The 14,076-nt window shown below is 48.4% G+C and overlaps 1 protein-coding gene across 1 annotated transcript in view; it reads right to left on the bottom strand.

Moving 5' to 3' along the window:
• LOC119957855 (mitogen-activated protein kinase kinase kinase kinase 5-like) overlaps window positions 1–14,076 on the bottom strand; it is a 180,459-nt gene that overhangs the window by 51,482 nt on the left and 114,901 nt on the right. Inside the window, exons 10-13 of the mRNA XM_038786010.1 lie at window positions 13,150–13,212; window positions 7,966–8,047; window positions 5,581–5,697; window positions 3,030–3,108 (exon numbers count right to left, since the gene is read on the bottom strand). Of these exons, the coding sequence (XP_038641938.1) occupies window positions 3,030–3,108; window positions 5,581–5,697; window positions 7,966–8,047; window positions 13,150–13,212 (341 nt within the window). The remainder of the gene's footprint in view (window positions 1–3,029; window positions 3,109–5,580; window positions 5,698–7,965; window positions 8,048–13,149; window positions 13,213–14,076) is intronic.

Genomic DNA, 14,076 nt, shown 5'->3' with positions numbered 1-14,076 from the left:
CTTTTTAGTTGTTTTTGAGGTGTGAGCATCACTGGCAAGGAAAACATTTGTTGCCCACCTCCAGTTGACCTTAAATTGAGATTCCAGCCTCTTGCAGTGGGCAGTTAAGAGTCAACCACATTGCTGTGGTGTCACAGGTAGGCCAGACCTGGGGAGGACGGCAGATTTCCTTCCCTGAAGGCCATTCGTGAACCAGATGAGTTTGCAACAATCCAGTATTTTCATGATTATTATTATTAAAGAGACCAGCATTGTATTCCTGATCTTCTCGTTTGATTAAGTTACATTCTCCTAGCTGCCATGGTGGGATTCCAGACCTCGGATTGGCCAACCCAGTAGCGTGAGCACTATTTTATTCTCACGCCGGCTCTCCAGTTGCTCCATGCAGAGTACACAGTATTTATTTTGCTATTGCGGTTCACCGGGTTGACTGAGGTCAGGAGATTATGAAGTGTAGATTGGCAGAGGCAATCCATTTCTTGACTCTGAGTGTGCCCGCAGGGGTACAGTTGGAGATTAACTAGTTGGAATCACATAACCTCCCAGTATGGGGCACTCCTGGTCCAGCCAGGACATCCATTTGAGCATTGATGAGTTTACTCTGTTGATGTCCATCCCTGCAACACTTTCCAGATAATCATTACATTTTTTCATAGAATTTACAGTGCAGAAGAGGGCCATTCAGCCCATCGAGTTTGCACCGGCCCCTGGAAAGAGCACCCTACTTAAGCCCACGCCTCCACCCTATCTCCGTAACCCCACTAATCTTTTGGACACAAAGGGACAATTTAGCATGGCCAGTCCACCTAAACTGCACATCTTGAGGGGCTGTGGGAGGGAACCGGATCACCCGGAGGAAACCCACGCAGACACAGGTAGAAAGTGCAAACTCCACACAGACAGTCACCCGTGGCCGGAATTGAACCCTGGGTCCCTGGCGCTGTGAGGCAGCAGTGCTAACCGCTGTGCCACCGTGCTTCCTTTTCAAATATCGAACCAATGCCCTTTTGTAAATTACTATTGAAACTGCTTCCGCTGCCCTCTCAGACAGAGCATCTTGGATTATAATAACTTACTAAACAAAAAAAATGTTTCCTCTAGTTTGTTTGCGAATGCTTTTAAATCCTCCGGTTCCTGACCTTTGTGAGGGTGTAAAAAGTTTCTCCTTGTTTACTTGATCAGTAGATAAAGCACCTCAACAGTTTCACATATGATGGAACATTCTGGAACCTAATGTTCACAGCCACATTTTGCACCTGTTTTTTTTTGTTTATTGCGAACCTACCACAAATTGAGGGCAGGCATTTTTTTGAGGGGAGGGGGGGGAGAAATCTCTGGGGCGTTGCACCCTCCCCCCCCCCCGACATCGATGTCCCCTTGCCCTCACACACCCTGACAATGACCTCCTCAATCCCACCACCCTGTGGAAACCGTGGCAGTGAAACAGGCAGAGCAAGCCACTCCATTTGCCTGCTTTGGTTCACTGCCTTCTCGGGGTAGCCTGGAGGAGGATGACCGGTGGTGCCTGGGGTAGCGGTGGTAGAGCACCGGCCCCTTTCTGCTGCAGAGTGGCCCCTTACACGGTTCCACTTCCTCCCTTTGGGACTGGTCTTTTTTTTTAGGCCTGCACGCAGGCCAGGAATTTCTTGGAGGCCTCTTGAGTGGCGGGAATCAGACTTGGAGCCCTCACGGTGAAAAATCCAATGATGAAACATAGAATTACAAAGAATGTACAGCACAGGAACAGGCCATTTGGCCCAACCGGTCTATGCAGGTGTTAATGCTCCTCACCAACTTCCTCCCACCCCTTCTTCATTTAATCCCATCAACATTCCCATCCCATCAACAAGCCTATACTTCCTCAGGAAACTAAGGAAATTCAGCATGTCCATATTAACCCTTACCAACATTTACAGATGCACCATAGAAAGCATCCTATCGGGCTGCATCACAGCCTGGTATGGCAACTGCTCGGCCCAGGACCGCAAGGAACTTCAGAGAGTCGTGAATACCGCCCAGTCCATCACACAAACCTGCCTCCCATCCATGGACTCCATCTACACCTCCCGCTGCCTGGGGAAAGCAGGCAGCATAATCAAGGATCCATCCCACCCGGCTTACTCACTCTTCCAACTTCTTCCATCGGGCAGGAGATACAGAAGTCTGAGAACACGCATGAACAGACTCAAAAACAGCTTCTTCCCCACTGTCACCAGACTCCTAAATGACCCTCTTATTGACTGACCTCATTAACACTACACCCTGTATGCTTCATCCGATGCCAATGCTTATGTAGTTACATTGTATATCTTGTGTTGCCCTATTATGCATTTTCTTGTATTTTCTTGAATTTTGTTTAATTCCCTTTTCTTCCATGTACTGAATGATCTGTTGAGCTGCTCGCAGAAAAATACTTTTCACTGTACCTCGGTACACGTGACAATAAACAAATCCAATCCAATCCAATTTCCTAATACTTTCTCCCCTTGGGTTTATCTATCTCCTCCTTAAATACGTCAATGCTATTTGCCCCAGCTAGGCCCCTTGGTTGTGATTTCCAAGTTTTCATTACTCTGGGGAGAGAGATTTCTCCTGAATTTCCGACTGGATTTATTGGTGACCACCTTCTATTTATGATGCCTAGTTTTGGACTCCCTCATTAGTAGAAGCATCTTCTCTGTCCAGCTTATCAAGTCCCCTTATAATTTATAAACCCTGCATCAGGGCACGCGCATAGTCTTCCCTTTCGTAGAAAGACAATCCTCAGCTGGTTCACTCTTCCTGGTAAGGATAGCCTCTCAGTTCCGGATTCATCTATGGAAACTGGGTTCAGGGAGAAGGGCGGCGGCGGAATTCCCGCCTCAGAATTCCTGAGGTGGGAAAAAGAAAATCCAGGTCCTGAAGTTCACGACAAACCCCATCGCGCACCTGTACAATCCACTGTAGGATTTTCCCCGAATTAAACTGGCAGCCAGCACTGGCCAAAGAACACTCTGATCAATCAACTTGCTGGGAATCTGTAAACTTACGCTTTATTTCTGAGCTCGTTCTCTCTGCTTGCGAGTGCCGGTTAGTCGAGTGAATCCTGCGTGGAACAGTAGGAGGAGGCTGTATGGAAGAGACAGGGTCAGTATCTCAATGTGGTTAGATCCAGAGTAAAGCTCCCTCTACACTGTCCTGCCAATCTCTCCCAGGACAGGTACAGCACAGGGTTGGATACAGAGTAAAGCTCCCTCTACACTGTCCCCATCAAAAACTCCCAGGACAGGTACAGCACGGGGTTAGATACAGAGTAAAGCTCCCTCTACACTGTCCCCATCAAACACTCCCAGGACAGGTACAGCACGGGGTTAGATACAGAGTAAAGCTCCCTCTACACTGTCCTGTCAATCTCTCCCAGGACAAGTACAGCATGGGGTTAGATACAGAGTAAAGCTCCCTCTACACTGTCCTGTCAATCTCTCCCAGGACAAGTACAGCACGGGGTTAGATACAGAGTAAAGCTCCCTCTACACTGTCCCCATCAAACACTCCCAGGACAGGTACAGCACGGGGTTAGATACAGAGTAAAGCTCCCTCTACACTGTCCTGTAAATCTCTCCCAGGACAGGTAGGCCAAGATACAGAGGAAAGCTCCCTACATTGTCCCATCAAAATCGCCCACAGCGGGTACAGCATGTGATAAACCACTGTATTGTATTGTACTGTTGTATTGTTACATGCCTGGGCTTGTCCCTGCTGGCTCCGAACCACTGTAGTGTATAATATGTGTATGGTGGTAAACTGCCACCGTTTTATATGTAATGTGGTAAACCACTGCCTGATGGCTCCGCCTCCCCTCAGGCTCGGTATAAAGGTGGCATGTCTCCCCCTCTGCCCCAGTTCGGGATCAGAGGCCAGGAGGCTTTCTGTTTAGCTTATTAAAGCCTCAGTTACGTTCACTACTCGTCTTGTGTTCACTGATGGCAGATCACAGCACGTGTTAGATACAGAGTAAAGTTTCCTCTACACTGCCCAATTCTCCCAGGATAGGTACGTCCAATCCCTGCAGAGCACAAAGCACTGACTCCCCTGCCCAGTTACTAACAATTCAGGATCACGGGCCTGAAAACGTCGGGTAGAGGCTCCACTGGGGGAGCTGTCAGAGAACGGGAACAGCGACGGTACAGCTGGGAGATTGTAGATATTGTTCACTATAAATGCCCTTTACTCACTGGGGAGCCAGTGGGGGAGCTTTCTGGACTGTGCGGGGTGGGCAAAGGATCATGATGCATTGTGGAACCTTGCCCAATTCCAGTAAGAGTGAGATGCCAGTCTGTTCCCACAGGACTGAGGCCTGAACTTCCCCCAGTAGGACTGAGACACCTGTATTTCCCCCAATCCCAGTAGGACTGAGACACCTGTATTTCCCCCAATCCCAGTAGGACTGAGGCCTGAACTTCCCCCAGTAGGACTGAGGCACCTGTACTTGCCCAATCCCAGTAGGGCTGAGGCCTGAACTTCCCCCAGTAGGACTGAGACACATATATTTCCCTCCAATCCAGTAGGATTGAGGCCTGAACTTCCCCCAGTAGGACTGAGGCACCTGTACTTCCCCCAATCCCAGTAGGACTGAGATCCTGTACTTCCCCCAATCCCAGTAGGACTGAGACACCTGTATTTCCCCCAATCCCAGTAGGACTGAGGCCTGAACTTCCCCCAGTAGGACTAAGACACATGTACTTGCCCAATCCCAGTAGGGCTGAGGCCTGAACTTCCCCCAGTAGGACTGAGACACATATATTTCCCTCCAATCCAGTAGGATTGAGGCCTGAACTTCCCCCAGTAGGACTGAGGCACCTGTACTTCCCCCAATCCTAGTAGGATTGAGGCCTGAAATTCCCCAGTAGGACTAAGACACCTGTATTTCCCCCAATCCCAGTAGGACTGTGATCCTGTACTTCCCCCAATCCCAGTAGGACCCCCAGTCCCAGTAGGACTGAGGCCTGAAATTCCCCAGTAGGACTAAGACACCTGTATTTCCCCCAATCCCAGTAGGACTGAGATCCTGTACTTCCCCCAATCCCAGTAGGACTGAGGCCTGAACTTCCCCCAGTACAGACACCTGTATTTCTCCCCAATCCTAGTAGGGCCGAGGCCCGACAACCCCCAATCCCAGACACCTGTACTTCCCCCAACCCCTGTCGGACCGAGGCCTCACTAATGCAGTTCCTGGAGGAGTGAGGAGCACCCTTCAACCATAAATTGTGAACAGCCCCAGTCTAAAAAGGAAGGCTACACTTGCCCCAATCCCAATAGAACGGAGGCCTGAACCGCCCCCAATCCCAGTAGGACTATCCTCAACTGCCCCTAAACCCAGTAGGACGGACAGACACTTCCCCCAGTACCAGTCGGAAGTAGAGGGCCTGCATGTCTTTTGTGACCCCACTAAGAGGCCTCAGGAGGAGTGGAAGTTTCTGCTCTAACTCAGTTGCCCCAGTTAGGTCAAAGGTCATGTTCCGCCCCTTCGCCTCCCCCCCCCCCCCCCCCCCCCCAAGCAGTAAGGGGACCTACAGCACAAGTACTCATAAGGCAACACACCTCAAGGTCTTCGTCATCCGCCTCCTGGATGTTGGAGTGTTTCTCTGGGTTTCGGAGCTTGTCGATCAGTTCATGAACCAGGACCCGGCTCAGGCCAGACTGTGCCACAAACTGGTGCTGAAGGAGAGCAAGTGAAATGGGAGCAAGGGGTGGGAGGAACGGAAAGGTAAAGAAATGGAGAAAAAGTTGAAAGAGAGACAAAAAGGAGAGCAGGAGAGAATGAACGACCAAAGGAAGAGATGGGGAGATGGGAAGAGAGAAACACAATTTATAAAATTTCTAAATTGGTACAATCATACAGCACAGATCATGCCTATTCTGCTCATCATGTCTGTGTCAGCTCCTTGAACTGAATTCACTGCCTTGCTCTCCACATAGCCCAGATTTGCTTCTACCTTCAAATTCCCTTTTGAAAGCTTGTTACAGTATTAAATCTGCTTCCACTGTCCTTTCTATCAGCGCATTCCCGATTATAACAACCGAGTAAAAAACAATTCTCCTCACTTCCCCCTCTGCCTGTTTTACAAATTATTTGAAATCTATTTCCTCTGGTTTCTGACCCTCCCTCTAGTGGAAACAGTTTATATTATTTTTAAGCAAAAAAAAAATATAATTTTGTATGCCTCTAAATCTTTCCTTGAGCCTCATCTTGCTCAGAAGATCAATCCTACTTTCCTCTATTGCCCGCACGAATGAAGTAGCTCATCGCTGTGGCAATTTGAGTAAAGTTCCTGAATATTTATCAGTTTTCTAGACTGTTTGGAAGTCTGTATTACGTTGTGCCACTATTCCTGACCAGAATGGAGATGATTGGTTAAATTCCCCCCTGTCAGTCGAGCCTGGAGATCACACTACTTTAAGCGACTTGGATTGACTTTACACACTGTCATGTGAGAGTACCTTTAAGAAATGGGTGTTTATTACTGCAGTGATGTCAGAGAGTGGGTGGAGCTGGGCTGTCTGTCAACTTTTTACTTGCGTTTTAGGCTGTTTGCTGCAGGGTGTGTTTTAGTTTCGTTTTCAGAGCTGGATAGCTGCAGTCACAGCCAGAAGGGGTATTAGTCTCTCTCTCTCTGTAATCTAAAGACTGTAAATCGATCCTTTGGTGATTTAAAACTAATAACTGCTCTCAGTAGTGACTTTAACCTGATGTGCTTTTGTTAAAAGGTTTTGTTTTAGGTCTTGCGGATGTTAAAAGGAAAGTAAGAATTACTTAGTGTTGTATTCTTTGGGGGTTGTATTTGAATTGATGGTTGCTAAGATGTTCACTGTATGTTTTAAAAAGGTTAACTTGAATAAACATTGTTTTGCTTTAAAAAATACTTTTCCATTTCTGCTGTACCACACCTGTAGAGTGGGCCGTGTGCTCCCCATACCACAATCTAGTAAAAGTTGTGGGTCAGGTGAACTACATGATACACTTTAGAGTTCCCTAAACCCTGGCCCATAACAACACACACACACAAACACACAATCTGTATTGTATCTGTCCTTCACTCACTGCTGGACAGATCACCCTGCTTTTTCTGGAGACATGACGGTAGTTTCAGTCATGAATTCTGTTTGCTGTAGTTCAAGGAACACTTAAACAGACTCTGTCGACTGTTAAATATCCCTGTTCATCACAGTGAGCGAATAAAGGGCCTAAAGTTTAAATAGTGGGCTTTCTGTGCTGCAGTGGATCCTGGGATCGTTATGTCTCCATTGTGGTCTCTCATCATTGTGATGTTCCAAGATACTGGAAGCAGTCTTGCCGTCGGAATCTGAGCACTTGTTGTTTTTCTGTTTTCTTAGATTCTATCTAATTTAACTAAATTACTTCAGTAATTTCCTGGTACCATGTGATGTTCCTGGTATAGTTCTCCAAGATAGCTAAAAGTTGTAGTTTTGACAAAGCACATTAAGCACTGTATTAAAAACAAAGCCAGTTTATGTACACTACTTTAAATGGTTCGCACACTCCACTAAGTAACAGCTAATAAAACAATAGTATTAAATCTATGCTACAGTAATCTGTCTTTCTAATACAACTAACATTCTATCTCAAAATTTCACTATCCTCCTTAAACCTCTCCCAGAATGCTTAGAGACGCAGCCTTTTATAAGACTACTCAGTAATGCCATCTAGTGTTGAGATACATGAACATGTCTTGTTAACCCTTTACACTCCTTACATTATACATATCATTGCAATCATGACAGCAAAAGTGCAAGGATGGGATTGAGCATCAAGGTGAAAGGATCAGGTCGCGATTTGCAGGTTTGCAAGGTGAGAGGCCATCAACAGTTAACACTTGTGAACGTGCAGATCTGTCAGCATGTGACCACAGGCTAATGTTACAACTCAATCCGGGCTTTACACCTAGATGCCGGATATGCGGTTACCGTGAGCATCTTGCTGGCGGCTGGCCTCTTCTTCGGATTCTTCGTTAACGTCTGCTTGGCAAAGTTGTGGAATGCTGTGCTCCTGAAGGGGAAGAGGGAGAAGTTCATGCCTTCTGTCTCCCTTAACCAAAGGCCGATACCTTCCCCTGCCCAACCAACACCCCACACCCAGTAGGTCAACTCCTTTGCTTCTTCCATGCAGGTTCATAGAATTTACAGTGCAAAAACAGGCCATTCGACCCAACTGGCCAATGATCCAGCATTGACGCTCCACACGAGTTTCCACCCATCCATCTTTATCTAGCCCTGCCAACATATTAATGATTTGGATGAGGGAACAAAATGTAACATCTCAAAGTTTGCAGATGATATCCAGTTGGGTGGGAGGGTGAACTGTGACGAGGATGCATGGATCCTACAGCAAGATCTGGACAGGTTGGGCGAGTGGGCAAATCAATGGCAGATGCAGTATAATTTGGATAAGTGTGAGGTTATTCACTTTAGAAGCAAAAACAGGAAGGCAGATTACTACCTGAATGGTTGTAAATTGGGAGAGGGGAGTGTGCAGCGGGACCTGGGTGTCCTTGTGCACCAGTCACTGAAGGTAAGCATGCAGGTGCAGCAGGTGGTAAAGAAGGCTAATGGTATGTTGGCCTTCATTGCGAGAGGTTTCGAGTATCGAAGCAGGGATTTGTTGCTGCAATTGTTCAGGGCCTTGGTGAGGCCACACCTGGAATATTGTGCGCAGTTTTGGTCTCCTTCTCTGAGGAAGGATGTTCTTGCTCTCGAGGGAGTGCAGCAAAGATTTACCAGACTGATTCCAGGGATGGCGGTCTCATGAGGAGAGATTGACTAGGTTGGGATTGTTCTCGCTGGAGTTCAGAACAATGAGGGGGGATCTCATAGAGACTTATAAAAATTTAACGGGACTAGACAGGGTAGATGCAGGGAAGATATTACCAATGATGGGTGTGTTCAGAACCAGGGGTCACAGTCTGAGGATTCAGGGTAAACCATTTCGGACAGAGATAAGGAGACATTTCTTCACACAAAGAGTGGTGAGCCTGTGGAATTCATTACCACAGGGAGTAGTTGATGCTAAAACATTGCATATATTCAAGAGGTGGCGAGATATAGCACCTGGGGAGAATCAGATCAAAGGCTATGGGGAGAAAGCAGGATTTGGCTATTGAGTTGGATGATCAGCCATGATCGTGATGAATGGCAGAGCAGGCTCGAAGGCCAAAAGGCCTCCTCCTGTTCCTACCTTCTATGTATGTATCTATGTATATCATCTATACCTTTCTCCCTCGGTACATATTTAGCTTCCCCTTGAAGGTATCAATTTTATTCACCTCCACTATTCCTTATGTCAGCAAGTTCCACATTACCTCCACTCTCTGGGTAAAGAAGATTCTCCTGAATTCTCTGTTGGGTTTATTGGTGACTTTCTTGTATATTAACACTGCCTAGTTTGTTCTGTCTCACTGCATCTGATGGGTGCGTACTCGATCAAAACCTCTTGTAATTTTAAAGATCTCATCTCACTTATAGAATTTCTCAATGTACGATCACATGTTACACTCCTCTCTCTCACTCTGGGCTTGAGGGAGTAGAGATGGGGACCATAACAGGAGGAATCAGAGAGCACAGATTAGATCATATCTGGTGCACATTCATATCAGATATGGCTTTAACACAACAGGCAATATCAGGCCTCACTCTACCCATTGCCAAAGCCAACCACTATAGTAGGATCATTCTGGAATGCGAAGATAACACCAACTTCTTTTCTCTACGACTAACCATATCCTTAAAACACATCTCCCCGCCCCCTCTTCACTTGCCCGACCCTTCCCCAATAAAAAGTGAACTTGTGAGCCCCAAGACTGAAGCCACCTGTTCAACTACATCTGCCATAACCCTCCTGTCCCTTGTGTTAATGATCTTGTCCATGTGACACACATCCAGCTGCCTGGATCCCATTCCCACTAAACTGCTGACCAACCACCTTCCTTGCCAATTTAACACGACCCCGGGCGGGATTCTCTTAGCCCGGGGCTGGGCCGGAGAATCCCCGCGTCCGGCACGGATCGCGCCAGCCCGCCCCGAAGCCGGCACGCGATTCTCTGCAGAGCGGAGAATCGACGGCATTAGCGCCGGCGTGGTTGGTGCGCCGTCGGTCGGGGGCGGCTCTACGCGGCCGGCCCGCCAATTCTCGGCCCGGGATGGGCCGAGCGGCCATCGTGAAAACACCGAGTCCCGCCGCCGCCATCCACACCTGCTCTCAACCGGCGGGATCTCGGCGTGGAAGGGTCGGGGCGGCCTGTGGGGGGGGTCCTCCCCATGGTGGGGGGGCCTCCGATGTGGCCTGGCCCACAATCGAGGCCCGCTGATCGGCAGGCTGGCTTCTCTGGCTGGCGGCCTCCTTTCTTCCGCACCGGCCCCTGTAGCCCTGCGATAACGTTGCGTCGGGGCCGGCACGTTGAAGGAAGCCACTGCGCATGCGCACGTTGGCGCCGGTGCCACTGCGCATGCACGGATCCTGCGGCGCCCAGTTTATGCCGGGATCAGCAGCTGGAGTGGCGTGAACCGCCCCAGTGCCCTGCTGGCCCCCTGTAGGGGCCAGAATTGCTGATCCTGAGGCCGTGTTGACGCCGTCGAGAAACGTGTTTCCGTCGGCGTCAACACTTAGCCTCAGGATCACAGAATCCCGCCCCCTGCTCCCATGCCCACATGTCTGGCCTTGGCCTGCTGTAATGTTCCAGCGAAGCTCACAGGAGGAACAGCATCTCATCTTCCAGTTTGGCAGGCTACAGCCTTCCGGTCTCAACATCGAATTCAACAACTTCATATGATTAGCTCTACCCAATCTCGACCCCTTTGTTTCATTCCATTTCATTTTACTTGTATTTTACCTTTTATTTCTTTCTTGTCTTTCTTAATAGCTATATCCCCCCCCCCCCCACTCTTTCCCCCATCACTATGCCACGGTAGCATAGTGGTTAGCACAATTGCTTCACAACTCCAGGGTCCCAGGTTCGATTCCCAGCTTGGGTCACTCTCTGTGCGGAGTCTGCACATCCTCCCCGTGTGTGCATGGGTTTCCTCCGGGTGCTCCGGTTTCCTCCCACAGTCCAAAGATTTGCAGGTTAGGTGGATTGGCCATGGTAAATTGCCCTTAGTGTCCAAAATTGCCCTTAGTGTTGGGTGGGGTCACTGGGTTATGGGGATAGGGTAGCGGTGTTGGCCTTGGGTAGGGTGCTCTTTCCCAGAGCCGGTGCAGACTCGATGGGCCGAATGGCCTCCTTCTGCACTGTAAATTCTATGAATTATTCCTCCCTTTCCTTACGTTTTCAACCCTTTGCTTTCCCTTCCCCCCTTTTTCCCATTTTACCTTTCACCCACCCATGCCCCCCCCCCCCCCCCCCCACCCCTCCTCCCACATCTACATCTGTCACAGCTTACCCTCTGATTTTAGTTTCTCTGCTGTTTGGCCTTTCACGCCCTTTATTCTCTCTGTGGCCCGCCAATAGCACTCTTTCCCCTTGGTTTCTGTGGCTTTGACTCATCTTTCCTTCCCTCACCCCACAGTATAAATATCTCCCACTTTCTCTGCCTTTTAGTTTTGACAAAGGTTCATCTGGCCTCGAAACGTTAGCTCTTTTCTCTCCTTCCAGCTGCTGCCAGACCTTCTGAGATTTTCCAGCATTTTCTCTTTTGATTTCAGATCCCAGCATCCGCTGTAATCAGCTTTGAACCAACTCCATTTCCTGCTGGCCATGCTGGCTAGAATTCTAAATGGTTCCCGCCTTCGGTAGTTCTCTTTCAAAACAGCCATCATTCCTTATCCTTGCAAGGCCACTGCCTCTATATCCAATGTCCCTTTCCTTTCCAAAGGCCTGTGGCCACCTTTTTTAAAATTCCCCATTTGAATTTTTCTGATCAGTTTTCCCTATTTTCCTCAGTGAAACAATCCTATTCAGACTTTGAGTTCCTCTATTTCACAACATCTATCTGTCATGTCCATCCATTGTCTTCTTTTATCCACTGTTTAAAATCGCCCCCCCCTCCCCCCACCCCCCTCCCCCCACCCCCCTCCCTCCTCCCCCCTCCCCCCCTCCCCCCTCCCCCCTCCCTCCTCCCCCCTCCTCCCTCCTCCCCCCTCTCCCTCTACACTCGCAGTAGGTGAGTTTTAGATCAGACTACAAGGTCAAGCTACAATTTTAATGTTCTGGTACAAACTCTCCATCACTGACCCTGATTAAAATCAATTTCGCATCCGTTTAAATCACCCCTCTCAGCTCCAAAACCTCCTCCAGCCCTGTACCTAGAACTTCGGCCCTCGATTTTGTGCCGAGCAATGATCACCCTACTCAAACCCACGTATCCACCCTATACCCGTAACCCAACAACCCCCCCTTAACCTTACTTTTTAGGACACTACGGGCAATTTAGCATGGCCAATCCACCTAACCCGCACATCTTTGGACTGTGGGAGGAAACCGGAGCACCCGGAGGAAACCCACGCACACGGGGGGGAGGACGTGCAGACTCCGCACAGACAGTGACCCAGCCGGGAACTGAACCTGGGACCCTGGAGCTGTGAAGCATTTATGCTAACCACCATGCTACCTCTCAGAGATATCTGTGCCCATCCAATTCTGCCCTTTGCCCATCCCCAATTTTCATTGCCTCACCATTGGCAGCGGTGCCATTTTATGCCTCGGCCCTTAGGGATTCTCGCTTTCAACCTCACTGCCTCTGTCTTCCTCTCTTCGTTCAAGACACTCTTCAAAATCTAGCTGTCCGACAGAATTAAAAGGAGTTTTCCACATTCCCCCCATGCCTGCATGGGTCTCACCCCCACAACCCAAAGATGTGCAGGGTAGGTGGATTGGCCACGCTAAATTGCCCCTTAATTGGAACAAAATAATTGGGTACTCTAAAAAAAATTTTTTACGTTTTAGAAAAGAATTAAAAGGAGTTCATTATTCTCTGAAGAGGGCATGCTCTGAATATTTTGTGCACTAGACTGAGTTTGGTATATGTGTCCTTGCCAATTTGTTTAGAGCTCAATTAAACTATATTGAGAAAGAGCACACATCATAACAGGGAGAAAGCTGGGAGCCATAGATAAAATACAAAAAGTATTCTGATTTCAAGATCTGGAGTATAACTCACCATTTCCCTTTATCCTTTAACTTGGGCGGCTGGTAACTACTTTTGGACATTAGAAAGAGCACCCTGGATAAAACAGAGAGAATGTTGTCATAATATACACATAAGTATATGATGGTGCACAGACAGGCAGTGATTGACACACAGATTGACCAATGAACACACAGAACACAGCAGCCAATCACCAGATAGGACACACCCACTATAAAGCCAGAGGGCACTAGTTTTCCCGCTCTCTCTTGGGATGCAGCCTCTGAGACAGTCAGAGCCCGTGAGCAGCAACTCGAACATACACCACGTGGTAGTCAGTTAGTCTGATCAGGTTAGCCTCAGGTCTCCAGTCAACTCAGCACAGTGTCAACCCACGTTTAAAGCATGTTTAATGGTTAAGAGCTAATAAAATCGAGTTGCATTTCTCCAAGTGTTGGAAGCCTGTCTCTCTCACTGCTATGGTAAACGCAGTCCTCGCAGACCCAACATACCCAACACATCAAATGTTAATCGCCACTGCTTCAGAGAGAGAGAGAGACAGAGAGAGAGCAGCATAGAAAGAAAAATAGAGTCAAAGACATATAGAGAGAAAGAGAGGCAGATGTACAGAGGAAAAGACAGTCAGAGGTGGAGGGAACAGCAGCAATAGATGCAGACAGAGAGGACAAAATAGAGTAAGACAGAGGTTGTGTTCCACCGGCCTCGTCGCGACTGACTCAGGACGCAACGAGACCATTAAATCTTGCGAGAGGCCTTGTGAGATTTAATGGGATGTTGCGAGGCATCACCGATCGGGGTCTTGCCTTCATTGGGTGTGATCCAGATTTGCATATTCAAGTGAGTAGTTAGTCTCATTTGAAGCTGCCTGTGGCGGTACCCAAGGTGCTCGGTTACCCAGATGGCCGGGCTCTGGACAGGGCATTACCCAGGCATTCCCAA

The sequence above is a fragment of the Scyliorhinus canicula genome, chromosome 27 (genome assembly GCF_902713615.1).
Source record: "Scyliorhinus canicula chromosome 27, sScyCan1.1, whole genome shotgun sequence".
NCBI classification, from domain to species: domain Eukaryota; kingdom Metazoa; phylum Chordata; class Chondrichthyes; order Carcharhiniformes; family Scyliorhinidae; genus Scyliorhinus; species Scyliorhinus canicula.
The sequence above is the reverse complement of the archived record's forward strand: the minus strand, read 5'-3'. Positions and strand labels throughout refer to the sequence as shown.